This window comes from Bos indicus x Bos taurus, chromosome 10, assembly GCF_003369695.1.
Source record: "Bos indicus x Bos taurus breed Angus x Brahman F1 hybrid chromosome 10, Bos_hybrid_MaternalHap_v2.0, whole genome shotgun sequence".
NCBI lineage: Eukaryota > Metazoa > Chordata > Mammalia > Artiodactyla > Bovidae > Bos > Bos indicus x Bos taurus.
This window is the reverse complement of record NC_040085.1, coordinates 13093794-13120563: the sequence shown is the minus strand read 5'-3', so window position 1 is coordinate 13120563 and position 26770 is coordinate 13093794. Positions and strand designations below refer to the sequence as shown.

The following is a 26770-nucleotide window of genomic DNA, read 5'->3' as shown; positions in this document are numbered from 1 at the left end:
TTTGCACTGCTGTGGGTACAAATGTGACAGGTACAAAAATCACAACCTTAAAAGCATTACAAAGCTCTGAATGCCAAAAAAAGACAATACCAAGGATATATTTTGCATGATGATACTATCCTCTGCCAGCAAGTATGTAACATATATACTGTCACCAAAGATACAGTTTAGAAAAAAGAAAATACAAACGGTTTTAAAATATACAAAGGATCAAGCTCACCACAAGAATTATGAAATAAAAGTGAAACACCATTTTTCACCTATCCAGAGATCAAAAAGTTAAACACTATGCTGACTTGAACATATGCTCTCTACCATAAGACCAACACGTCCCAGAGAGTAGCGGCTCCTTCAGCCTGGTCTTGAAAAGGGAAGACACATGGAGCACACTGGAACCTGCTCCACAGACTATGGCTAAACCCCGCCAACCATAGCCGATCTGAAGGCCCACGAGGAATAAATAAGGCCACTGACATTCTGAGGTTGTTTGTTAAGCAGCATTATCACAGCAAAAGCTAACTGATACACAAAATGTGAAGAAACAAGATTTCACATTTTATTAAAATAATGGGTTACTACCTGCCATACAAACTGAGTGACAGAGACAGATGCTTAATCAAAGCCTGCCTCTCGTGTTCTCTATCACCGCAGCCTCTCACCTTGCATGCTTCATAATCCTTCTGGATATAATAGAGATGTATCAACCAGTTCTGCTTCTCCAAAATAGGAAACTCCGGAGCTGGGTAGCATATTTTGACAAAAACAAACAGTCATTGTTAGGTTTTCTCCTTGAGCATTGTCCTCATGTCTAAATTAACCAAAAGAAGACTGTAATATCATGTTAAATTCTTCATGCTGCTGACCATTTTTAACCAAAGTGTATTAAAAATGTGTGGATTATTACATTAAGAGATACTTGTCCTACTAGTACAAATTCAATATATATTCCTGTAAAGTTTGTGTGGTTCATAATATCAGTTTCTCAACTGATAACTTGCCTGAAGGGAAAAACAGAATCATTCTTTCCCTCTTTTCCTTTCTCTCTCTTCCGGGTTTTGGTAGGTGAATAAAATGACTTTCCAAAAGATATTTCAGGAGTATTACTAACAAAATATATATAACATAGTTAATATCACATCTAACAGATCAGAGGACCAAAAATAGCTAAACACAGTCTTAGCAATAGCTCAAATGTGAAACGTTATACTGTTGCCCAGTTATGAGAATCAACAAGGAGAAAAATAATTCAGACACCTCAGACACTGAAAATGATTCACAATAGAGAAACTATGAGTTACTATTTCTTTGAATTCAATTAAATTATACGTAAAAATTCATTAAGAAGTTAACTTTTCTATGGTAAAAAGGGAGACAGTTATTCACATCAACCTCAGAACAGTGGAGACCTCAAGGAAGAAGGAAGAATGAATTAGAAATCAATAAAAAGGAGAATTAAACTCTTTAATGCTTTAGCTATCAAAAAAATTAAAAGCTCTAAAATATATAAGTCTAAATGTTTTTATTTATTAAATCTGGCCTGTAAGCACATGGGTATTTGTTATTTTTTATGCATTTTAATACATGTTTGAGGTATTCCCTGATTAGTTTAATGGTCACTTTTTTTTTTGGCCACACCACAACACATATGGGATCTTAGTTCCAAGACTACAGATGAAACCTGCATCCCCTGCAGTGGAGACTGAACCACTGGACCACGGGGGAAGTTTTGGTGTTCCCTTATTTTTCAAAATGTAAAAGAAAGGGTACACCAGGGGAAGAAAGGGAAATGATTTGTAATCATTCTGTTCCAGAACCTTAGGCGATATAACAACAAAAAACCCAAGACTTACATGTGCATAATATTAATAATGATGGGAAGGAAAAAAGCTTACTGGGACCCAGAATTAATGTTGAAAGTGAAAGTCACTCAGTCATGTCTGACTCTTTGTGACCCCATGGACCATACAGTCCATGGAATTCTCCAGGCCAGAATACTGGAGTGGGTAGCCTTTTCCTTCTCCAGAGGATCTTCCCAACTCAGGGATCAAACCCAGGTCTCCCACATTGCAGGAGGATTCTTTACCAAGCTGAGCCACAATTAAGAATGCTTTTTTCTTTTCCAATAGGGAATAACAATGGAGTTTATAAAGTGAAATTATGACAGAAATATGGATATGATTTTATAAAGAAGAAAGAAAAAAAGATTAAATGTTAAGCAACCTAACTCTTCATTTTCCAATTACCCACATTCTCTGACTAGGATCACCCTTCTTCTAGTCAGTAGGGCTTATGTGAGACTCTTCAAAGACTTTTTTTTCCTTCCTTCTCTTCCCCTGCGCCCCATCAAACATCAGATATTAGCCATTCCTGTTCTGCCTAACTAACCATTTCCGAAGTTAAATTTCCTACAGAAGACCACACAAATCATCAAGCTTAAAGGCAGATGTGAGTGGGTGTGTATGCAATCTTAAAGCAAGTCTCAACTGTATGACCTACCTCACTGTTACCTACCCCTTTTCTGAAGGAAAGGAGACACTGAATCCTTTGAGTTTATAATATCACTATCACTGCTTCTATAGCCTAAAGAAAATTTATAAAATGCAAATTTGAGTCTTTCTTATTATTAAAATCTTGGACTTCCTGGGTGACACTAGTGATAAAGAACCTGCCAGCCAACACAGGAGACACAAGAGATGCAGGTTCAATCCCTGGGTTGGGAAGAGCCCCTGGAGAAGGGCATGGCAACCCACTCCAGTATTCTTGCCTGGAGAATGCCATGGACAGAGGACTCTAGTAGGCTACAGTCCAAAGGTTCGCAAAGAGTTGGACATGACTGAAACAACTTAGCACACACACACACACACAGTATTATTAAAATCTTACAATAAAGGATGAACTATTTTTTGTGTTCCATGGGTGACGAATGGGAGAAAAAAAAAGTTCAATTTGTAAAGTATCTCAAGGGCCCAGAGGCTCATGAAATAGAGTAGGAATTAGAAGAAGGGAAAGCACCACCAAATTCAAGTGCCTAACAGTCATTTCTGGAGAAGGCGATGGCACCCCACTCCAGTACTCTTGCCTGGAAAATCCCATGGACAGAGGAGCCTGGTGGGCTGCAGTCCATGGGGTTGCTAAGAGTCGGACACGACTGAGTGACTCCACTTTCACTTTTCTGCATTGGAGAAGGAAATGGCAACCCACTCCAGTGTTCTTGCCTGGAGAATCCCAGGGACGGGGGAGCCTGGTGGGCTGCCGTCTATGGGGTCGCAGAGAGTCAGACAAGTGACTTAGCAGCAGCAGCAGCAGCAACAGTCATTTCACACTCTTGATGATAGCTTGTCTAAAAGTTAAAAGAACTCTAGGTTCACCAAAGACTTTACAGATCATTACAGTGATCTGTAATATTGTCCTATTACTGTGTAATCGTGGAAAACTTAGTTTCCTCATCTATAAAAAACTCATTCATTCAACAAATATTCACTGAGTACCAACCACATGCAGGCACTGTTCTAGGCAATGGGGATATAAAAGTGAACAGAACTGATTATAAGCTTCCGGGGAGCTTGTAATCAGGGCAGAGTTGGGGGCTGGTAAGACAGTACTAGCAGAAGGGACAGATGATAATAAAATACCCATTATTAGTGATATATTCCTCACACTTAAGTAGAAGGATCAGGGGATAAAATATCCCCCCAGAGTTGTGAGGACTGAATGACAATACACATAAAGAGATTCGAGTACTGTCTGGTACACAGTAAGCCCTAAAGAAAGGCTAGCTGTGGATGTTATTTTTATGATTATTATTAGTCAGTTTTGAAGATGAGGAAATTCCAGATACCACAGAAATCCCTATGAATCCTGAATTTAGTTAGAATTTTACCTGTAAATGTGTAAGCTGAATTTCTTGTACTCCAGATCATTGCTCAGTCAAATTCCCCCTACAAACAGGGATACTGGTTCATACATGCTTTCGCAAGTATTAGGAGAATTACCTATTTGATAGATCCTAAAAACAATAAGACGTTTAAGTGCAAAGTAGACCCTCCTCCTGTATTTTATAGCAGAGCAAGGTAGTCATCTCCCATGCTACACTAAATTTAGGAGTCTATATTACCATGGAGGTCAGGTAACCAGCCGATGAGATAATGACACAGTAAGTTTTTCAGCTGTTTGTAAAAAAGATCTCACTCAGCACACTGCCCCCTCCCATTTTTTATCAAGACAAGGTAAAGCCTTTCAGGTGACTGTAAAAAGACCTGATTCACATCTCCAGCTCCCACATAGCTCTCCACCATCACCAAGGCAGTGGCGGCGGAAGGCTGGTGACCTGGCAACAACACTCCCTTGCCCTTCTCTTCTCCTGTCCCCATTCCACTCTTTTGTGACGTCTCTTTCTTTCCTCCTCTTAAGAATACACCAGACACGTCTTAAACAATTCCATAACCAAACAAACATGACATCACAAGAATTCTTCCCTGTAATTTGCCCTATTGTATTTTTATTCTCATAAAAATAACCAAAATTCAAAACTTTACATTACATTGATTAACGGTAGTGAATAGCACCCTGGATATACAAATGTTGTTGCTTAGTAACTAAGTCACGTCCGACTCTTTGCAACCTCATGGACAGCAGCATGCCAGGATTCCCTGTCCTTCACTCTCTCTTGGGAGTTTGCTCAAACTCATGTACATTGAGTTGATGATGCCATCAACCATCTCATCCTCTGTTGCCCCCCGCTCCTTCTGCCCTCGATCTTTCCCAGCATCTGGGATGTTGAGCAGAAAATTATTGTGCTTTAAATTTTTAATTAAAAAATTTTCTACAATGACTAAAGCTTTTGTAAGTACATTATAAATGAACACTTCTTTGGTAACAGATCTCATTAAGGAGAAGACACGTAGCACATAGGATTTTTACATGTAGAAGTCCAATCTTCAATCAGTAACAGACTTCTGTGGGACTTAGAGCAAGTAATTTAAGTCTCTGGGCCTCCATTTTCCCCCTATAATTTTCACTGGAGAAATTATGAAAAATCTGCAAGTAGTTATTCAACAAGTTAATTTCCTCATGTTAAAATAGGAACTATAATACTTTTCTACCTCAGTATATTACTGGGGACATCAAAAGAAATAACAAATCTTGAAATATGGAAGGCATTTTTGTTATATCAATTTGAGCTCTGTATCAGACAGGGTCTAATGAGGAAACAGAAACTACTTGAGGATTTAAAACAGAAGGGCTTCAATGCAGCAAACAGGTGAGGGCAGAAATGAGAACCAACGGGGGAACAGTGATGCAAATCAGAGGTTAGCATGGGAACAAGTCACTACCACCTCTGAACTGAGGGAAAAACGAGGGAGTGTATTGCTACCAGTACCTAAGGCTGAGCTTACCTGGAAGAAGCTCAAAGCATATGGCCTGACTGCCAGAAGCAACAAGAGACACTTCAGAAGCCACGCTACTCCTCCAACTTCCCAAAGCAGAGAGAAAGAAGGGAAAGCCCTGTCTTCTCCTTCTTCCCACCCTCCAGTCTCCTGCCAGCTCCCCTCACTTGCTAATCCAGCCAGAAACTGTGCTGACACCACAGCCTAGGAAGGAATGAAGCCCGCAAGGGTCTGCTCCTCACAATACTCAGCAGAGAAGGGAAGGGTGAGGAACGGACTTGAGGGCAAACAGCTCCAGGATCAGCAGAAATGCCACCTCTGCTCAGAAATATAAATGAGGATGAAGGAGGCAGAAACTAGACTGACTCAGCAGTCACCCAAGGGTACGTGCTAGAAGACAGCGTTATAAAAAAAATATTAAACTGCTACCTATCCAACAGGTTTGCCTCTCATGAACATAAACTGGGATGAGGAAGAAAGGAACAATTCATATAACAGATTATGGTTTTACTACATACCCTGTGTGCATGTGTGCTTAGCTGTGTCCGAATCTTTTCAATCCCATGGACTATAACCCTCCAGGCTCCTCTGTCCATGGCATTTTACAGGCAGTACTGGAATGGCTTGCCATCTCCTCCTCCATGGGATCTTCCCAACCCAGGGATCGAATCTGCATCTGTTGCATTGCGGGTGGATTCTTTACCACTCCACCACTGAGGAAGCCCTTACTATATACCCTAGATTATTTTAAACTATCTTACTTTCTAAAATCAAAACTTAATTCCCCATATTTATATATGATATTTTTATATATTTATATGGCTTACTTATATCTATAATAATATGAACATTAATTTTTATATATATATAGTACAAAGTGTTTTCTCCCTTATTATTCCACTGAATATTCCCATGAGGCTAGTGAGTCATACAATTTTGGGACTATTCACAAATGAGGAAATTAAGATTCCAGAGGTTAAGTGATTTGCCTATATTCAAGAGCTTATTAATGGGAGAAGCAGGGCTATATCCCAGGCCTCCAAATTACTCATTTAACCACAGCAAGTTTCTGTCCCAATTGTAAAGAACTTTCCAATTTTATACATTTTAACACTGGAAAGTCCTTTATAATTGGGATGAAACTTGGTGTAGTTAAATGAGTAACTTAGCAACACAAAATTAATAATGATATCAAAGTTTTCCTATTATCAAAAAAAGCAGAACAGGACTTTTGACAGATTATGGTAGCAATATTTTCAATTAAAAAAAAAATTAAAACAACCCTACATACATACAGTAAAAATAAAACTGAAAGGACAGAGAGAATATTAAAGACTCTGTCCATTCCTCCTCCTCGCTAGAAAGTGAGTTATTTTCTAAGGAATTTCTATGCATAATTAAGCATATGGGAAAGTGTACACATACACAAAGGGGATTATATTAAATGTATTTGGAAACTTTGCTCTTATCTACTGAACTTAAGTACATCCTTCAAAGTGACCCAGCAATCCTGCTACTAAGTGTACATAAGTACAAATCCTGCTACATAAGTGTACCAAAAAAAACATACACTTTAAGGATGGCATTATGCGTAACATCTCAAAATGAAAGTATCCCAAATGTTCATTCCAAGTAAAGTGAATAAACTGGGCTATCAACCCATAATGCAATACTATGTTATAATGGAAAAAACAGCCATTATTGCATGCAACAAGATACATGAATACCAAAAAGATAATTTTGAGCAAAAAAGTCAGATACTGAAATGTATACACTGAATGATTCCATCCACTTATATAAAGTTCAAAAGTAGGTAAAACCCTAAATACCTAAGTAACCATCTTTGAGAGGAGTAGTTAATGACTGGTAGGGGGTATCCTGCCTGGAAAACCCCATGGGTGGAGGAGTCTGGTGGGCTGAAGTCCATGGGGTCGCTAAGAGTCGCTCTGACTGAGCGACTTCACTTTCACTTTTCACTTTCATGCGTTGGAGAAGGAAATGGCAACCCACTCCAGTGTTCTTGCCTGAAGAATCCCAGGGACGGCGGGGCCTGGTGGGCTGCTGTCTATGGGGTCACGCAGAGTCGGACACGACTGAAGCAACTTAGCAGCAGCAGCAGCAGGGGGTATGAGGGAGGCCTCTGAGATGTTGACGATGTTCTATAATTTAATCAAGATGGTGAGTACAAGGACTTCCTTGGTGGCACAGTGGATAAGAAAATCCGCCTGGCAATACAGAGAACACAGACTTGATCCCTAGTCCAGGAAAATTCCACATGTGGTGGAGCAACTCAATCTGTGTGCTGTAACTACTGAGCCCACTCGCCCTAGAGCCGGAGCTCCACAATACGAGAAATCACTGCAGTGAGAAGCCCACACACAAGGAAGAACAGCTCCCCTCAACCAGAGAAAGCCTGCACAAAGCAATGAAGATCCAGTACAGCCAAAAATAAAATAATCAATGAATTAAAAATAAATACATACATTGGTTTTATGTTTAAAAAAAGATGGTGAGTACATGGATATGTTCACTTTGTAAAAACGTATTAAGCTGTACAATTATAACATGTACTTTTCTGTATATATGGTATATGTTAATAAAAGTGTCAAGGATCAAATTAAACACCCCCTCAACCAAAAAGATTAATTTCTGCAATACCAATGCAGACGAGGTGGGGGCACACAACTCAGTCTGAGGGTAAGGGTCATAACCTCCTAGACAAGACACAAAAAGCATTAACCATAAAGAAAAAAATTAATAAATCACCCTTCATCAAAATTAAAACTTCTGATCAAAAAAGGAGTAAAAAATGGCAGTGGCTAAAAGACAAAGAAAGGGAAAAGCCTCTGAAAATGGAACAATAGAAAATCCGTGGACCAGAGTGAGAACTTCAGGTGAAACAAACACACCCCCTTCTTGGCTAGCCCAATTTACATAGAGCAGGCTCAGCAAGGAGAAGACAAAACGTATAAAAAGAGAAGCAAGATGGATTGAGGCCTCTCCTTTGGGGCCGGCCCACTCTCACACCTCGAGGGTGTACTATCCTTTGCTTGCCAAATAAAACTCTGAACTGTAACCGAGTTGTAAAAAAAAAAAAAAAAAAAACTGATCAAAAGATGCACTGCTGTATGACTTCATGACAAGAAGTTCAAGCACAGACAGACAAAATTTACTTTCAGGGACAGAAATCAGAACAATGGTTCCCTCTAGGGAACTGAAGGAAGGACTGACTGGGAAGGGGCTGGAAGAAACTTTCTGGGTGATAAAAATATTTAACTCATCCTAGCTGATGACTACATATGTTATTTGTCAAAATTCAAAAACTGGGCACCTAAAATTTGTAGATTTTACTATCATCGGGGAAAAATAAAAGTTCTATATAGTACCTTCTATTTAAATTAGAAGTTAACACTATTCCTCAAAATAATCAAGTAAAATTACGTCATTAAGTGGAGCCAGCAATTCCACTTCAGAGTATATACCCAAAACAGCTGAAAGCAGGGAGCCCCTTTCTACAGTGCTGCTAAAATGCTTCCAAGGAAGTTAAGGCCACATTGCAATGAGGCCCTGAACAGCAGTGAGGTGGGCAGTCAGCCACTAACTGGGCACTTTCATCTTCATCTACTGGCCTCACCCCACACCACAATGAGGTGACATTCAGTCACAGAGGGACAGATCAATGTTCTCATTAAAACTAACAGAAATGCCGAACACTTCCGGCAGGGCTCCAGCCTTGTCAACACGGGAAGCCTCATCTGCAATGTGGGGGCTGATGGATCTGCCCTACCAGGAAGTCCTGCCCCTCCACCATTGCTCTCCAGTTGAGAAGTGGAAGGCAAAGAAAGAAGAACAAGAGGAGTCCGGCGACAACATGAGCTTTTTGACTAAATCTCTTATGTAACATATTCAATAAAAAGCGAAGTCCTAGAAAAAAACATAAAAAAAGTAGGTACTCAAATGTATTTATTTATACATCAACATTCATGGCAGTGATACTGACAATAGTGAAAAGGTAGAAACAACCCGTAAGTCCATCAACAGATAACTGGATATACAAAATATTTACTGTGTGTACAAACAACAGAATATTATTTAGCCTTAAAAAGTAATGAAATCTGTTCAACAGGCTATAACACAGATGAATCTTGAAAATATGCTAAGTGAAATAAGTCAGAAACAATAGGATAAATGTTGCATAATTCTGTATATATGAATGCACTATCGAGAATATACAAATTCACAGAGACAGTATTGGCTTGGCTTGAAAAGTTCACTTGGTTTTTTCTGTATGATGGCGCTAGTTGCACTTAGTTGTCTTTAACGTCATTCAGAACAGTTCTGTTAGATTCTATTGTGACAACTGTCATATCAGCATGCATTTTTTAAATTTATCAAAATTGGTGAATTTTTCTGTAGCCACTTTAATACTAAAGATGGAAGATAAAAAGGCAACATTTTTGGCATATTATGCTTTATTATTTCAAGAAAGGTAAAAACACAACTAAAACGCAAAAAAAAAAGGTTTGTGCAGTGTATGAAGAAGATGACTAAATCAAACATGTCAAAATGGTTTGCAAAGTTTCATGCTGTAGATTTCTCGATAGATGATGCTCAGTTGGATATACCAATTGAAGTTGACAGTGATCAAATCAAGACATTGAGAACAATCATATCTATACCACGTAGGAGATAGCTGACATACTCAAAATATCCACGTCAAGCAATGAAAATCATCTGCGCCAACTTGGTTATGTTAATCACTTTGATGCTTGGGTTCCCCATAAGTTAAGTGAAAAAAACTGACTGTATTTCCATTTGTGATTCTCTACTTAAACATAATGGAAACTTTCCATTTTTAAAACGAATATGACAAGCAACAAAAAGTGGATACTGTACAATAACATGGAATGGAAGAGATCATGGGGCAAGTGCAATCAACCACCAACAACCAGACCAAAGGCCAGTCTTCATCCAAAGAAGGTGATATGTTGTATGGTGGAACTGGAAGCGAGTCCTCTATTTATAAGCTCCTTCTGGAAAACCAAATGATGAATTCCAACAAGTACTGCTCCCAATTAGACCAAATGAAGGCAGCACTTGAAAAGTCTCCAGAATTAATCACTAGAAAATGCATAATCTTCCAACAGGATAAAGCAAGACTGTATGTTTCTTTGATGACCAGGCAAAAACTGTCATGGCTTGGCTGAGAAGCTCTGAATCATCCACCATATTCACCAGACATTGCACCTTTGGATTTCCATTTATTTCAGTCTTCACAGAAGTTTCTCAATGGAAAAAATTTCAATTTCCTGGAAGACTGTAAAAGGTACCTGGAACAGTTCTTTGCTCAAAAAGATAAAAAGTTTTGGGAAGATGAAATTATGAAGTTGCCTGAAAAATGGCAGAAGATAGTGGAACAAAACAGTGAATACGTTGTTTAATAAAGTTCTCGGTGAAAATGAAAAATGTAAAAGCCAGAGGAACTTTTTGGCCAAACCAATAGAGGATACCAGAGGCTAGAGGTGAGGGGAGATGGAGAGTTTGTATTTAATGGTTAGAGAATTTGTTTGGGGTGCTAAGAAAGTTTTGAAAATAGATGATGGTGATGGTTGCACAACATGGTGAATGCCACCAATGCCACAGCATTGTACTTTTAAATGATTAAAGAAGCAAATGTTATGTGTGTTTTGCCACAATTTCTTAAAACTTCATTTATTAAAAAATACTTTAAAAGCAAACCACAAGCTGAGACCAAGTTTCTCACATAGTAAATAGATTGTCTCAGATTGTAAATTAAATTCATCCTAGCCTATGCAGCCACTCCAAAATGAGTAAGGTCTTCAGTGAAGACTCCTTTAAGGAAGCAAATAAGCCCATGAAGTAAATCAGTTAACTCACCTCAACTGAAAGCCAGAAGAAAGTTTTCTGAGTTATCTGAGGTCATATCATGGGAGGGAAATGAAGAGGATGTAAGTAGCCCCACGTAGGATACTTTTTCTCAGAACCATCAAGTAGTTCTGTAAACAATTCCAAATAAGTTGCTTGTTGTTGAAAAAGTCCTAATATATTTAGATAAGAATCCCAAATAAAAAGTTGTTTATCCCCTCCAGTGAGCTGGCACTCACTACCCTTAAGACTGGAGTCAAGCTAGGATATTGGCCTCTCAAGCTGAGGAGGGAAGGGTGTGGGAGACAACATCCAAACCCAGACTCAGAACTTCTTGGTTAAAATGCCATGGCTGCTGCTTGTTCAAATAAAGTCTCTCTGCCTGTTATTTCAACTTAAGTGTGAAGTCCCCATGATAAACTTACCAACTTCCTACAGTCTACCTTCTACTGAAGTATCATACTCTTTAACTACAGCAGTGGTTCTCAATCAGGAGCAATTCTGTACCCTAGGGAACATTTGGAAATATCTGGAGACATTTCTGGTTGTCACAACTGGGTGCTACTAACATCTACTAAGTAGAGATAAAGAATGCAGTGGCCATCTTGCAATATGCAGGACAGCTCCCCCAACAAACAATTATCTTGACCAAAAAGTCAATAGTATCAAGATTGAGAAAATCTAGAGATTAAAAAGATATTTAGGATTTTTACAATTTTATTGAAGTATGTGTGTGTGCTGTCATGTCTGATTCTTTGCAACCTCATGGACTGTAGCCTGCCAGTCTCCTCTGTCCATGGAATTTTCCAGGCAAGAATACTGGAGTGGGTTCCCAGTTCCTACTCCAAGGGATCTTCCTCACCTGGGGATCAAATCCACTTATCTTGCATCTCCTGCACTGGCAGGTGGATTCTTTACCACTGTGCCATGTGGAAAGCCTCTTATTGAAGTATAGTTGATTTACAATGTTAATTTCTGCTATACAGCAAAATGACTCATCTATATCTATCTATTCTTTTTCATATTCTTTTCCATAATGGTTTATCACGTGAAACCTTAGTGAAAGTCGCTCAGTTATGTCCGATTCTTTGCAACCCCATAGACTACACAGTCCATGGAATTCTCCAGGCCAGAATACTGGAGCAGGTAGCCATTCCCTTCTCCAGGGAATCTTTCCAACCCAGGGATTGAACCCAGGTCTCCCACATTGCAGGCAGATTCTTTACCAGCTGAGCCACCAGGGAAGTGCTCTCACAGACACAGAGAACAGACTTGTGGTTGCCAAGGGGCAGGGAAGTGAGGGAGGGAAGTATTGGGAGTCTGGAACTAGCAGATGCAAACTATTATATACAGGATGGATAAACAGGGTTCTACTGTATAGCGCAGGGAACTAAATCAATATACTGTGATAAACCGTTACCATGATTTTGAACAAAGTACTATGATTTTGTTTATACTAGATTTTCAATATGCTATGATATATACTGCTTCATATGCTAAATATATACCATTTCATATACTATGTTACATACTATTTCAACAAAATACTAGATTTTCAATATACTATAAACCTTTATCATAGCATACTGAATCTAGTTCCCTATGCTATACAGTAGAGCCTTGTTGTCTATCCATCCTGTATATTGTAGTCTGCATCTGCTTATTCCAATGCCCAATACTTCCCTCCCTCACTTCCCTGCCCCTTGGCAACCACAAGTCTGTTCTGTGTCTGTGAGTACGCTTCTGTTTCATAGACACATCCATTCGTGCCATATTTTAGATTTCACATGTGTGATATCATATGGTGTTAGTCTTTCTCTTCCTGACTTACTTCGTTTAGTATGACAATCTCTAGGTCCACCCATGTTGCTGCATTATCTCATTCTTTTTAATGGCTGGTAATTTTCTGTGTGTGTGTACACATATATATATGTACACACACACACAACATCTTTATTCAGTCATCTGTCAATAACATTTAGGTTCGTTACATGTCTTGGCTTGGTAAATAGTGCTGCTATGAACACAGGGAAGCGTGTATCTTTTTGAATTAAGAGTTTTGTCTATGTATATGCCCAGGAATGGAACTGCTTGATTATATGGCAACTCCATTTTTAGTTTTTTTGAGGAACCTCCGTACTGTATTCCATAGTGGCTGCACCAATTTACATTCCCACCAACAGTGTAAGAGGGCTCCCTTTTCTCCACACTCTCTCCAGGATTTACTATTTGTAGGCTTTTTAATGATGAAGACTCTGATCAGTGTGAGGCAGTACCTCATAGTTTTGATTTGCATTTCTCTAATAATTAGTAATTAGGAGCATCTTAACATGTGCCTGCTGGCCATCTGTGAGACATCTAAAGATTGCACAGTGAAATATGGAAGCTTTCTGTTCAAAATACTACCCTGATTTTTAATTTGTCAAAGTTCACTAATCCTTAGGGCTGATTTTTTTCCCTGTTTTCTTTATACTTCCCTATGTTTTCCAAATTTCTATAAGCTTATGCTGATTTTCTCATTAGAAATTAAAAGATGCTTACTCTTTGGAAGGAAAGTTATGATCAACCTAGACAGCAATATTAAAAAGCAGAGACATCACTTTGCCAACAAAGGTCCATCTAGTCAAGGTTATGGTTTTTCCAGTAGTCATGTATGGATATGAGAGTTGGACTATAAAGAAAGCTGAGCGCCGAAGAATTGATGCTTTTGAACTGTGGTGTTGGAGAAGACTCTCGAGAGTCCCTTGGACTGCAAGGAGATCCAACCAGTCCATCCTAAAGGAGATCAGTCCTGGGAGTTCATTGGAAGGACTAATGTTGAAGCTGAAACGCCAATACTTTGACCACCTGATGTGAAGAGCTGACTCACTGGAAAAGACCCTGATGCTGGGAAAGACTGAGGGCAGGAGGAGAAGGGGACGACAGAGGATGAGATGGTTGGATGGCATCATCAACTCAATGGACATGGGTTTGAGTGGACTCCAGGAGTTGGTGATGGACAGGGAGGCCTGGCGTGCGGCAGTTCATGGGGTTGCAAAGAGTCAGACACGACTGAGTGACTGAATTGAACTGAACTATATTTATATATGAATCACACCTCTGACACTATGCAATACAATGGTATTGCAAATGTGTAAAATGATTGCCCAAAGGCAAAGCAATCTTAGCTGATTAACAGAAAGATCCAAATCAACAGATTTTATCTTCCAGACATTTCACTTGGCCCTGTTCACATCATACCTGGAATATTCTATTTAGTTCTAAACGCTCTACTTCCAAGATGGCCAACAAATTTCACTATAGAGCCAAAGCAATAATGGCAAAAGAGTTCTAAACTCCCACATGGAAGAGCTGAAACTGGATATGTTTAACCTTCAGAAGGATGGGCCTAGGGAATACACACTGCACTTTAATTATTTGCTTATATTCCCTATGCCCTGAAGACTGTCAATTCCCTGAGGGCAGAATCCATGCCCTATTTATCTGTGCATTCCAAATACCTATCACTCACTGGTCTTGGAACCTGCTCAGTACTCACAGGTATGAGGGGTTCAAGAACAGGAAAAACTAAACTTTAATACCAGAAACCAGAAAGTGGTTGCTCTGCAGTGGGGAAGGGAGGAAGAACTGATTGGAAAGGGCACTATGCTGCTGCCAAGTCGCTTCAGTCGTGTCCGACTCTGTGCGACCCCATGGACTGCAGCCCACCAGGCTTCTCCGTCCATGGGATTCTCCAGGCAAGAACACTGGAGTGGGTTGCCATTTCCTTCTCCAATGCATGAAAGTGAAAAGTGAAAGTGAAGTCGCTCAGTCATGTCTAACTCTTAGCGACCCCATGGACTGCAGCCTACCAGACTCCTCCGTCCATGGGATTTTCCAGGCAAGAGTACTGGAGTGGGGTGCCATTGCCTTCTCCCAAAGGGCACTATGGCACTGCTTAATTTTTTAGCATACTTGTCAATATGTCCCTTTCCCAATAGCTATAAACTTTTCATCTCATTAGCCTGAATTGGGCATGGGCCAATTCTTGATTGGTGTATACTAATTACAATTTTCCTGGACTGGAAGTCAACTGAACCACACGACATGACCCTGGAGGAAGTATGGAAAGAATACTGGAGGGATGATTACAATACCACAAGTCCCAAATCACCCTACTGATTAAATGAACAGATATCACAGCAAGAAGATGCTCATGTCCAGAAATGGTGTTTAAAATATTAGCAGTGGGGACTTCCCTGGTGGTCCAGTGGGTAAGATTCCCTGCTCCCAAATGCAGGGGCCCTTTGATCCCTGGTCAGGGAACTGGATCCCACATGCCAGAACTATAGATCCTGCATGCCACAACTAAGACCCAGTCCAGCCAAATAAATACACACAAATATAAAAAAAAAAATTAGCAATGATGTTAGACATTGGCAGAATTCATCTAAATTTCACAAATAATCTACATTGTAGATGTACTGTTCTTTCAGTGAAAACTGTTTTCCAAAAAAAAAAAAAAAAAACCCTTTGAAAATAAATTCCTGAAAGTTAATATTTTCCAACAACTTGTATTATAATTTCAAAGAATAACAGAAACAGAAATGCCCCAAGTAAACACTTTATTAACAAAATCAAAACTCTGAGCAAACAACAGGAGAACGCATGCTGCAAAACGGCATATAGCCTGGTGACTGTAACTCAGGTATGCAAACAAGAGCAACACACAAGACCCTGGGCAACGCACACCCCTTCCATGTTTCCTCATCTAGCAGATAATAAATAAATGAATAAACAATAAAACAGATGGTCTCTCCTGCTAAACAAAAAGTTCAGGTATAGTCTAAGGCCTAGGAAGTAGATAAGACACCCAGTCCTTTAAAACTGGGTGAACGTGGAGGAAGAGCCAGTATAGTCACTGACAAACAGGATGCAAACCCTCCTAAGATTTCCTAGGTTAACAAATGAAGAAATCTTATTCCTCTATACAGTACGTACCTCAATTGGATTTTATTTTTTAAATTAATTAATTTTATTTTTTGCTGCATCTCACAGCATCTTACCCCGATCAGGGATCTAACCTGGGCCCCTGGCAGTGAAAGCGCTGAGTCCTCACCAAGTTAGGCTTCCCAGACTTTTTATAAAACCTCACACTTATTCAACACACATATACATGAGATTATTTGAGGCCTGATCTATACTACAGGAACTTTATAGTGGTTTTTCCACAAGTAGAAAGTTAGTACACATTTATATATTAAAATAAAACCCCATTTAAACATACTTTTAGGTAAAATCAATCCCCTAATATCTAACAACTTCACAAAATGAAAGCTAGATATGGCAGAATAGAATCAATAAGACAGAAAAATCTGTGCAAATATACAGACGCAATGAAATTATATACAGACCTTTTTTCAGCACGGGTTTTTGAGATTCAGCAGACACAGGAAGCTGAGTTCTCTGAAATGAAGAAGCCTATGTTAAAGTACCACCATAAATCTTGCTAGCTTAAAGAAGCATTCAAATAAAAATCATCAGCTCTCCAATCATGCAAGTAATCTATTAACTGCATAAAAGTACAAAGAATTATTTTGAATATGGTTTAAAAACCAAATGTCAAGTTGCACTTTTGCTGTCCCAATTATTAATAATGCATAATGCATATTTATTGTATATATTACAATGTGCATTTATTATACAGAACTGTAATGCATGATATAAAGTATACAAATAAATGTGTTAAGTTCTTAGACATATTAGTATTATAAAACATATTAGTATTACACTCAATGCTATACTGATTTGCACCAAAACCAAAAAAATCACAATTTTGATAAGAGGAAGCCTATAAAGTCATCTACACAGAGATGATCGAGCACTCAATTCTAGGATGGAGTATTTTTACAAAGCCATTATTTAATATCATAGACACACTATTTTATACTATAACTTGGCAGAAAATCTTCAAATGAATTTTTTTTTTTAATCTGCCTCCCATGTTGTGTGTAAGAAGCTTCCCGAGTGGCACTAGCGGTAAAGAACCTGCCTGCTGATGCAAGGTATAAGTAAGAGATGCAGGCTCAATCTGGGTTAGGAACAATCCCTGCAGGAGGCCATGGCCACCCACTCCAGTATTCTTGGCTGGAGAATCCCATGGACAGAGGAGCCTGGCAGGCTGCAGTTCAGAGGGTCGCACAGAGTCGGACATGACTGAAACGACAGCATGCATGCATGTTGTACATAAGCAAAAATAATGGCTGAAAATTTCCAGAAGTAATGAGACATGTGAATCTTTAGATTCTGGATGCTCAACCAATTCTAACCAAGTTAAATGAAAATAAATCCACACTTAGATACATCATAGGACCTCGCCAATGACAATAAGTTCTTAAAACCAGCCAAAGGAAAAAACGTATCACCAGATTATCTGCAACAAAACGACAATTAGACTGACAGGTGACTTCTCAACAATTAAAAACAGAAGATATCATTGACATTCTAAGAATAATTAGAATTAGTACCTTACCCAAGAGTAAAGTACTAAGTAAAGTGAATACTAACCTAGACATGAGATCAGCAAACTATGGCTCACAGGTCAAATCCAGCCTATTGCTATATGGCCTGCAAGCTAAGAATGATTTTTACATTTTTCATATTAAAAACAATTTTAATATTTTAGAACACATGAAAATTATATAAAATTCAAATTTCAGTGTCTACAACCAAAATGTTATCAAAACAGTTACACTCACATGTTTACATATTCCCTATGAATGATCTCCACTATAAGTGCACAATTGACTTACTTGTGACAGAGAATATATGGCCCATGAAGCTCAAAATATTTACAACTGGCCCCCTAAAAAACAGTTTCTCAACTCCCAACCTGAACTTTTACACCAATCAAAACTAACATTCAAGAACGGCAAAATTTAAGTCTTTCAGACAAAATTTAAGTTTTTATAATGCCTAAATAAATTGTTAATGAACATACATTAGGAAAAAGGAAAATAATCTCAGAAGCAAGGAGTAGAACAACTAAAGGAACTGGTAAAATATGGAAGTATAAGCATCTACTTACTGCATAAAACAAACAAAAAGTATAATTTGTGGGGCTGAACTGAGATATACAAAAACTAAAAAACTGAACAATGGCATAATTGGCAGAAAGCAATGGGTAATAAAACATTTGATGATCCCTATATTATTCAGGTTTAAATATGAACTTTAAGTTAAATATATATTATTTAAAAAATCTGAGTACTTTGTTAAGGAAGATGAAAGTCAGAATAGGAGAAAAAAATGAAATTCTCTAGTTAAAAGACAGATTGCCAGAATTGTTTTGTTTTTAATCTAGATATACGCTATTTTGTATAAAGAAACATCTAAAACAAAAGGGCAAAGGAAAACAAAGTAAAAGGGAGAACACATACGCCAAAAATACAGAAGCAAAAGGAGAAAGTAGCAATATTAACATTTAGACAAAAGAGACTTCAAGAAAAAAGCTTCATTAGGAAAACGAAAACAAAACAGATTGAAAACTAATGTGGAAAGGGCAAATTTTAAAGCCTTTAAAAAAAAATACATAGGGTAGGGAAGTCTTCAACAAGATATAAAAGCATAAATCAATTAAGAAAAGACATAAACATTCAACTACATTGCAATTAATAACTTCTGGGGACTTCTCTAGTAGTCCAGTGGTTAGGGCTTGGTGATTTCAGTGCTGAGGCCTCAGGTTCAGCCCCAGTCAGGGAACTAAATAAGACCTCTTGAGCTGCACAGCACAGCCAAAAAATAATAGCTTCTGTTCCAAAAAGGAAGCAAAGAATGAAGACTGAGGGAAGATATATGCAATACAAAACAAAGCCAAAAAAGACAAGTAACAGGCAGTAACTGTAGGTATTACAAGTCAGTAAGAAAAACAAATATTGAGGTAGAAAATTAAATAAAACACAAGACCTAGGCATTGCAGAGAAAAGGAAATGGAGACAACCAACAATACTAATACTAATCAGGGAAATGTAAATTACTCTCGTTTAAGATTTCATATCCACCATGTTGACAGAATTTAAAGCTGTAAATATAACACGGATGTGAGCAATGAGAACTGGTGGTACAAGCATCAATAGCTACAATCATCTCAAAATTTCCCATAAGCTATAAAGTTAAAGATGGATGTAGCCCATAAACCAGCAATCAATCCATTTCTAGGAATACTCTGGGGGGAACTCTTACATCAGGAGACATATATAAAAGTGTTCATAGCCAGGTCTGAGATACTAATAAATTTTGCATCCTTAGTACTTAAGTTGCCTTGCCCTAGTCCTGGCCCTGTTCACAGCAGCATTTTTTTTTTCTTTTAATTAAAAACCAGAAGGGAAAAAAAAACAAAACATTGAACTCACAGAAACAGAAAGTAAAAAAGTGCTTGCCAGGTGTTACAGGATGAATATGGTCTAAGGATCTAATGCATAACATGGTGACTATATTTAATAACACTGTACTGAATAACTGAAATTTGCCAAGAGAATAGAATTTAACTGTCCTCATACACAAAACAGGTGATGGGTGTGTTAATTAACTCAATGATGAGAATCCTTTCACTGTGTGTGTGTGTGTATATGAAATCATCACGTTGTATATTATAAATACGTAAAAATTTTATTTGTCAATTATACCTCAATAAAGGTGAAAAAAATCAGAAATAACCCAAATCTCTATCTAACAGAATGGACAAATTGTAGCATTTCCCTGTAAGAAGATACCTCATAGCTTTAAAAAATGAAGAAACATTAATTTTTTAAAAAAAATCAATATATTATTTAAAGATATTAAGTATGATAAAAGCTATACTTAAAACCAAAGAATAACATAAAATTAAGGAATGAGATCATTTCTGGTAAAAAAAAAAAAAAGAGGAAAATGCAGCAGGAAAGAGACATTTAGGTAAGTTTGTTTTTAATGACTCATTTCTTAACATGTGAAGTATAAGTTTTCATTATAGAGTTGACATTTAAACAACAAGGGTTTGAATTCTGAGGGTCCACTTATATACAGATTTTTTTCAATAATAAAAATATTAAACTTAATATTTAAACTTGTGTATAATTTATATATTAAATACTTAATATTTATATATATTGAATATTTTTAGTAAAAATTTTGAGTATATTTCAGTAGTAAAAATATAAACATATCCCAAGACTGGTTAAGTCTACAGATGCAAGGGAGCTAGGGATAGACAGGGCCACTGTAAATTAGACTTAGATTTTCAATTGTGCAGACAATAAGTGCCCCAATCCCCACTGTATTCAAAGACCAATAGCACTGCTCTTTAAAACTTTTAATAACCTTTTATTCTTTCAGAACAACCAAAAAAGACCTCAAAATAAAAAAGAATTTATAATGTTCTTTTAGTTATTTTATTATCTTGATAGAACAAACATAGAAATCTTAACTAATGAAACAATCCATTTTTAAATGGGCAAAAGACTTGTAGAGACACTTAAAAAAGATATGGATGAATAAGCACATAAAAAAGTATTCAATACCATTATTCATTAGGGAAATACAAATTAAAATCACAATAACCACTACTACACATCCACTAGATGAGCTAAATTCAAAAAGGTTGACAATACCAAGTGTTAGCAAGGATGTGAAAAAACTGAATTCCTCATACACTGCTCATAGAAATGTTAAATAGTATAGTTTAGCCACTTAAGGAAACAGTTTTAGGTTTTGTTTCTTTTTAAAGCATAAGCTTACCAAATAACATAGCAATTACTCTCCTAGAGAAATGAAAACACAGGCATGCCAAGACTTGTATGCCAATAGTCATAGTGACATTATTCAAATAGCCAAAAACAGGAAACAATCTAAATATCCATCAATTCTGCTTAGAAATAAAAAGTTACAAACTTTTACTGTTATTACATACAATATGAATGAACCTCAAAATACATGCTAAATGATTCCATTACATGAAACTGTAGAAAAAGCAAAACTGTGCAGACAGAAAGCAGATTAGCCATGTGCTGGCGTTAGGAGTATACCTGTAGTTAGGTCTTAAGGGAACTTTCTTGAGAGATGGACATAAGTGAATGGTAGTGACAGCTGTGCAACTATATATACTAAAACTGATCAAACTGTACACTTAAAATAGGTAAATTTTATGGTATGCGTATTATACCTCAACAAAGCTGGCTAAAGAACCCCGAATTTTTTTTATCGAAATGGGACTTTTTTAACTTTGGGGAACATATTAATTAGAGAGTCTTAAATAGTCAGAAAGCCCTTTCATGAATCAGCAGTGCTTCTTTCTGCACAAAGTAGAATTAAAATAAATTACAATTTTTTGAGGAGTCTCTTTCTCAAAAGATCTTCCAGGACATTCTACAATACAAAGGATTCTCTTAGCCCATTCAATCTCATTCATAACTGGGAGATATATATAGTAAGTTCCTTACTTTTTTTTGATTCCTTCTTCATCTTTAAGTAGCTCTATGATTATGTATTCATCTAACATTCATGTTAGATGATATATGCTATGCACTATATTTGAGCAAGTAGTAGCAACTAGTAATTCTTGCTTTCTGTTCTGAAAGGTTTAATCTTGTAATTTACAGGAAGAATGATGGGTATTTACACAAACACACCAAAAAAAAAACAAAACAGGAATTAGGGAGTTATAAAAATGTTTTTAGGTATAAAGCAAGGAAACCAGTTATTCACTTGTTTCGTTAAGCTCTCTAAACTATTATATATTCTTAAATAAGACAGAAATATCAGTCCCCAGTTCTCCTAAGGAACAAGTAATAATCCTCAGTAGTTTCAGTAGCATATTAGAATTTCTCTGTGTCCCACACTGGACTAGTCATACTTCATTTTGCTGGGATGTCTCCTAGCCTCAAGGTCTTTGCTGTAGAATTCTTAGATTTTTCCTTACAAATGTGTTCAAAATTCTGAATTTTAAGTCTTTTCGTCTTCTTTCCTCCTCTATAAACGCATATCTACAGATCTACACGTTTTTCCTTTGCATCACAAATTAACATCACACAAAATATCCCTGTTAACAACAGGCCCAACATGGAGTCATGTTTGTCTGCTAAGCCCCAAGTCACCAAATCGAAGCTTAGTTTCAGCTCTCCCAGAAATGGAATCTTAAATCAATCAGGAGTCCTCTGATCAGCACTAGTTGTATACTATAACTGACAGACCTCTGCCATCCCCTGAAGGAAAGTGCACCTTGCCATAACCAACCCTCCTTTTGTCTATAACTTCCTTGTTCCTGCTCCCTTTTGCCTATAAGTATTTTATTTTGTACAGCTCCTCAGAGCTCCTTTTTGTCTCCTAGACTGGATGCTATATCACTGAATAAACCCAATATAATTTTTAAAATTTACTCTGAATTTTCTTTAACACCCCACTCCACAACTAGTTTTTACTTAAATGTACACCACAGAAATCCCTCCACATCAACAATATATAGTTTGGACATTCTTTTTAATGGCTGCATAATATTCCTTGGTATGGGAATATCAGAAGTCATCCATTACCCTGCTAATGGGAATTCACTGTTTCCAGCTTTTTGCCACTATAAACAGTACTGCAAGGAACACCAGTGGACCAGGTGCTTATGGTTTGCTTTTATTTCAATATGATACAGGTGGAGTGGCATGGCTGCTGCTGCTGCTGATGCTAAGTCGCTTCAGTTGTGTCCAACTCTGTGCGACCCCATAGACAGCAGCCCACCAGGCTTCCCCGTCCCTGGGATTTTCCAGGCAAGAACACTGGAGTGGGTTGCCATTTCCTTCTCTAGTACATGAAAGTGAAGAATGAAAAGTGAAGTAGCTCAGTCGTGTCCAACTCTAGCGACCCCATGGACTGCAGCCTACCAGGCTCCTCCATCCATGGGATTTTCCAGGCAAAAAGTACTGGAGTGGGGTGCCACTGCCTTCTCCGGTGGCATGGCTAGGTCCTTTTAATTCTATTACAAGATGCCATATAATTTCCAAAAAGGGGAGAAATTCAAATTTCCATTCAGCCCTAACCTGAAAGATGAGTTATTATAAATGTAACACTGCTAGCAATAAATTTGATAATAATGAAAATGATTAACTTGCAGCCAAAGTGCTAAATCATATCAAAATAAACCATTCTCTTTAATACACTACCAGGGATTCAAAAGTATAGGACAATTCTGCCATCACACTCATATTCTGTTCATGAATACCGACCCACACCTACAATGAGCACTGAAGAATAAGCTATATTTGCAGCAATGTCATGTTGCCCTGTATACCTGACACTTAAGATTATGCAGCTTAAGTTATCATATGTTTTCAATGTCTAAATTCTAAGAACATTAATAACGCTTTTAATTTTGTTTTTAATTCGTAGCTTAATAAATTGCTTTGGGCCTCATGGTTTGTATACAGAGTTTTCTCATTACACTAAAATAATGTGATTTCTCTGAAGACAGACCAGAAAACAAACAAACCCCCGACAGGTATTACTGGCCGTGCTCCTCAGCAGCCAAAACTAAGGCATAAAACAGTCTGTCAAAGACTGCTATTTTGCCTCCTATATTTTTAAAAAGGACAATAAATTCCGGGTGGGGTCACAAAAAAGTTGGACACGACTTAGCCACTAAAACAACAAATAAGTCATTTTAACAAATCCGCAGAACATGCTTGGAAATTTAACATTAAAACAAGGGAAACAAAGCTTCACACTTGGAACTCGATAGAAATTAGAGCCAATTGTGAATTTACGCCTCCAAAATAACTACTACTGGGTCATCCTGAATTCAACTGAGTTACTCTGTATTAGCAGTTTCGTGGAATTTAATCAACGCTTAACTCAGACCAGTTGAATTCCTATATTTGCCAAACCACGGTCCCGACTCACACGCACTAGAAAGCTTTCAGGATTTGCCTCACTGCCTAATCCAGAGATTAACAGGAAATGTCTGCACAGGTGAGAGTGCTTCCTTCCCTAACCTCGTAAGACAGAAAGCATGGGGCGAGTAAAAAAGCCTTTTCTGATGAAAACCTCACTTCTCTGTCCGGGGCACTCCAAGAGCAACCCCAGTCCTAGCACAGGCCCAGTAACTGGAAAGATCTCAGCCGGGACCCAGGCCGAGCAGTTCCCCGGAACCCGACCGCGTCACCCGGCCCGACCCGAGGTGGTCCGGCCCAGCCCCGCATTTCTCCAGCGGCCGCTACGTGGGACACAGGCCACCCGCCTACCCGCCTCTCCGCTCTGCTCAGCCCGGCCCGACCCGGCCCGACCCTGCCCAACCGCAACCCCGGCCGGAGGCCCACACACGAAACAGAATCTCGAAACTCACCGCAGACAGTTTCTCTTCAGCCATCTTAGCTCCGCCCACCGCTGCGAGGCCGGAAGTTGACGGTTTCCCAGACGACCAGGCAAACGGAACTCGTAGGACTGGGGAAGAGGGGAGGGGCCGAACAGGGAAAGAAGTAGATCGCCGAGCAGAAGGGTTTGCCTGGGAGGTTGAGGATCTTCTACAATGTCGGAACGGGTCGAGCGTTTCCGTTCGGTCCACTTGGCTCTAAAGGAGCCAGTGAGGCGATGCGCAGCCAGTCGTCGCCTTCGTCCCGGCCAGCCCCTACCGCCTTCACGCCCCTGTGTGGACGTTCCTTGAGAAACCCCCGACAGCGCTGGGTACAGCCACTCCTGGCCCTGCCCAGCTTTGACGCCACCCAGCGTTTATTTCAAGCCGCCTTCTGGGAGTCCCGGCTCCCAAGCCCAGACCCTACAGACCCTACGGCTGAGAACCTCATTTTCGCCTTACGTAAAAATTCGTAGTTTTCTTGGCTGTCTTTATCCAGCTAAGGTATTACCCGCCTCATCAGCTTCCCACTTCTGTTTATGCTAGAGGTTGCAAATCCTGCCGGTGGGCTGTATTTGAATGCAGTCTTGTATTGATCGGAAACTTAAAAATTAGGAGATTTCTTAAGAAAGCCAGAAATCTGGCCTCGGAGTAAATAAAGATCCGACAATAGGTGTGCAGTCCTGCTTGATGGTAAAACAGGTCTGAAAATTGGCTGCTACCGTAGGTAGCATTTGTTCACCATTCTGCCATAGTCCTGGCTTCCCAGCACACTTGGGCCGTTTTACCTTTCTAGCCCCTGGTGTGGTGAATTAAATGCTTTGTCCTTCCACGGGGTGATTGTGAAAATACGTGGGCTGTGGAGTCAAACATGAGTTCTAAATTTGACTACTGCTTAACATGAGCCAGTCATTTCTTTGAGCTTCATTCATTCCAGTACTAAGACCTATGTGATGAGCAAAATACAGGGGATCCCTGACCTTAGAGCACTAGTCTCCAGCCTTTTTGGCACCAAGGATCTGTTTCATGGAAGACATTTTTTTCCACACAACCAGTGTAGGGGGGATAGTTTGGGGATGATTCAAGAGCATTACATTTATTGTGTACTTCAATTATTACATCAGCTGTACCGTAGATTATCAGACATTAGATCCCAGAGGTTGGGGACCCTTGCCTTAGAGTGTAGTGAGGAAGTCACACATTAAATAATAACATAAGCAAAGTTTATGAAGAAACAGTTCACTAAAGAAGAAATACAAATGCGTCTTAAACATATGAAAATATAACTTTGCAAGGAAGAGAAAACATGCAAATTAAAGGTTCCAAGAGATACTTTCTACCTCTTACATTGGCAAAGAACAAAATTTTCACTGAGTTATGAGTAAACATGCATTCTTCCTCTGCAGCTAGAGAGAATGTGAATTGTTACAGCCTCCGTTGACAGCAGTTTGAGAATTACTTCCCAAATTAAAAATGCGCATAACCTTTAATTTCTTTATTTTAATTCTAGGAATATATACTATAAGTATAAATGTGGGAAATGGCCTTAAATACAAAGTTATTCAATGCAGCATTTTTTGTAATAACCAAAGCATGAAAACAACCTAAATGCCTAATAATTGAAGTTAAATTATGATGTGCCCATACCATATGGTACATGAAAAATAAACTATTTACACAGTGATATAAAAGACTGCCACAATATATTAGTAACAGATAAAAACTAAGTGTGGAAAAATGTACATAAGATCTGTGTTAATAAAAGAGAAGGCAAAAATAAAGAGGAATATTATGTACATCATTGCTTATATACTCAAAATATTTCTGAAAGGATATTCAAAATGCTAAAACTAAGTACTTGTAAGGAGGAGAAATCCGTAGCAGAGAGACAGGGAAGGAAGAGACTTTATACCCTGTTACAATTTAAATTTTATATGAAATGGATATTCCAATAATAGAGAAAATTAAAGGAACAACATAAGGGACTTCCATCATGGTCCAGTAGTAAAGACTGCGCTGCCAATGCAGGGGACACAGGTTCGATCCCTGGTTGAGGAATTGAGATCCCATGTGTAGTGTGGCAGTGCAGCACAGCCAAAAGATAAAAAAAAACCTAAAACAGCAACGTAACTGTATAATTAGAATTGGGATA

The 26770-nt window shown here is 38.4% G+C and overlaps 1 protein-coding gene across 6 annotated transcripts in view; it reads right to left on the bottom strand.

Annotated features, from left to right (window-relative positions):
• Window positions 1-24856, bottom strand: part of BBS4 (Bardet-Biedl syndrome 4) — a 46172-nt gene extending 21316 nt beyond the window's left edge. The window contains exons 1-4 of one of the 6 annotated variants that reach the window (XM_027553152.1): window positions 24613-24647; window positions 16667-16718; window positions 3881-3938; window positions 660-739 (exon numbers count right to left, since the gene is read on the bottom strand). In XM_027553152.1, coding sequence (XP_027408953.1) covers window positions 660-739; window positions 3881-3920 — 120 coding nt within the window. In that variant the 5' untranslated portion in view covers window positions 3921-3938; window positions 16667-16718; window positions 24613-24647. Of the gene's footprint in view, window positions 1-659; window positions 740-3880; window positions 3947-16666; window positions 16719-24612 lie in introns of those variants that run through there. The other 5 variants (XM_027553151.1, XM_027553154.1, XM_027553153.1 and 2 more) reach the window with 5 other exon arrangements.
• Between the last annotated feature and the right edge of the window lie 1914 nt (window positions 24857-26770).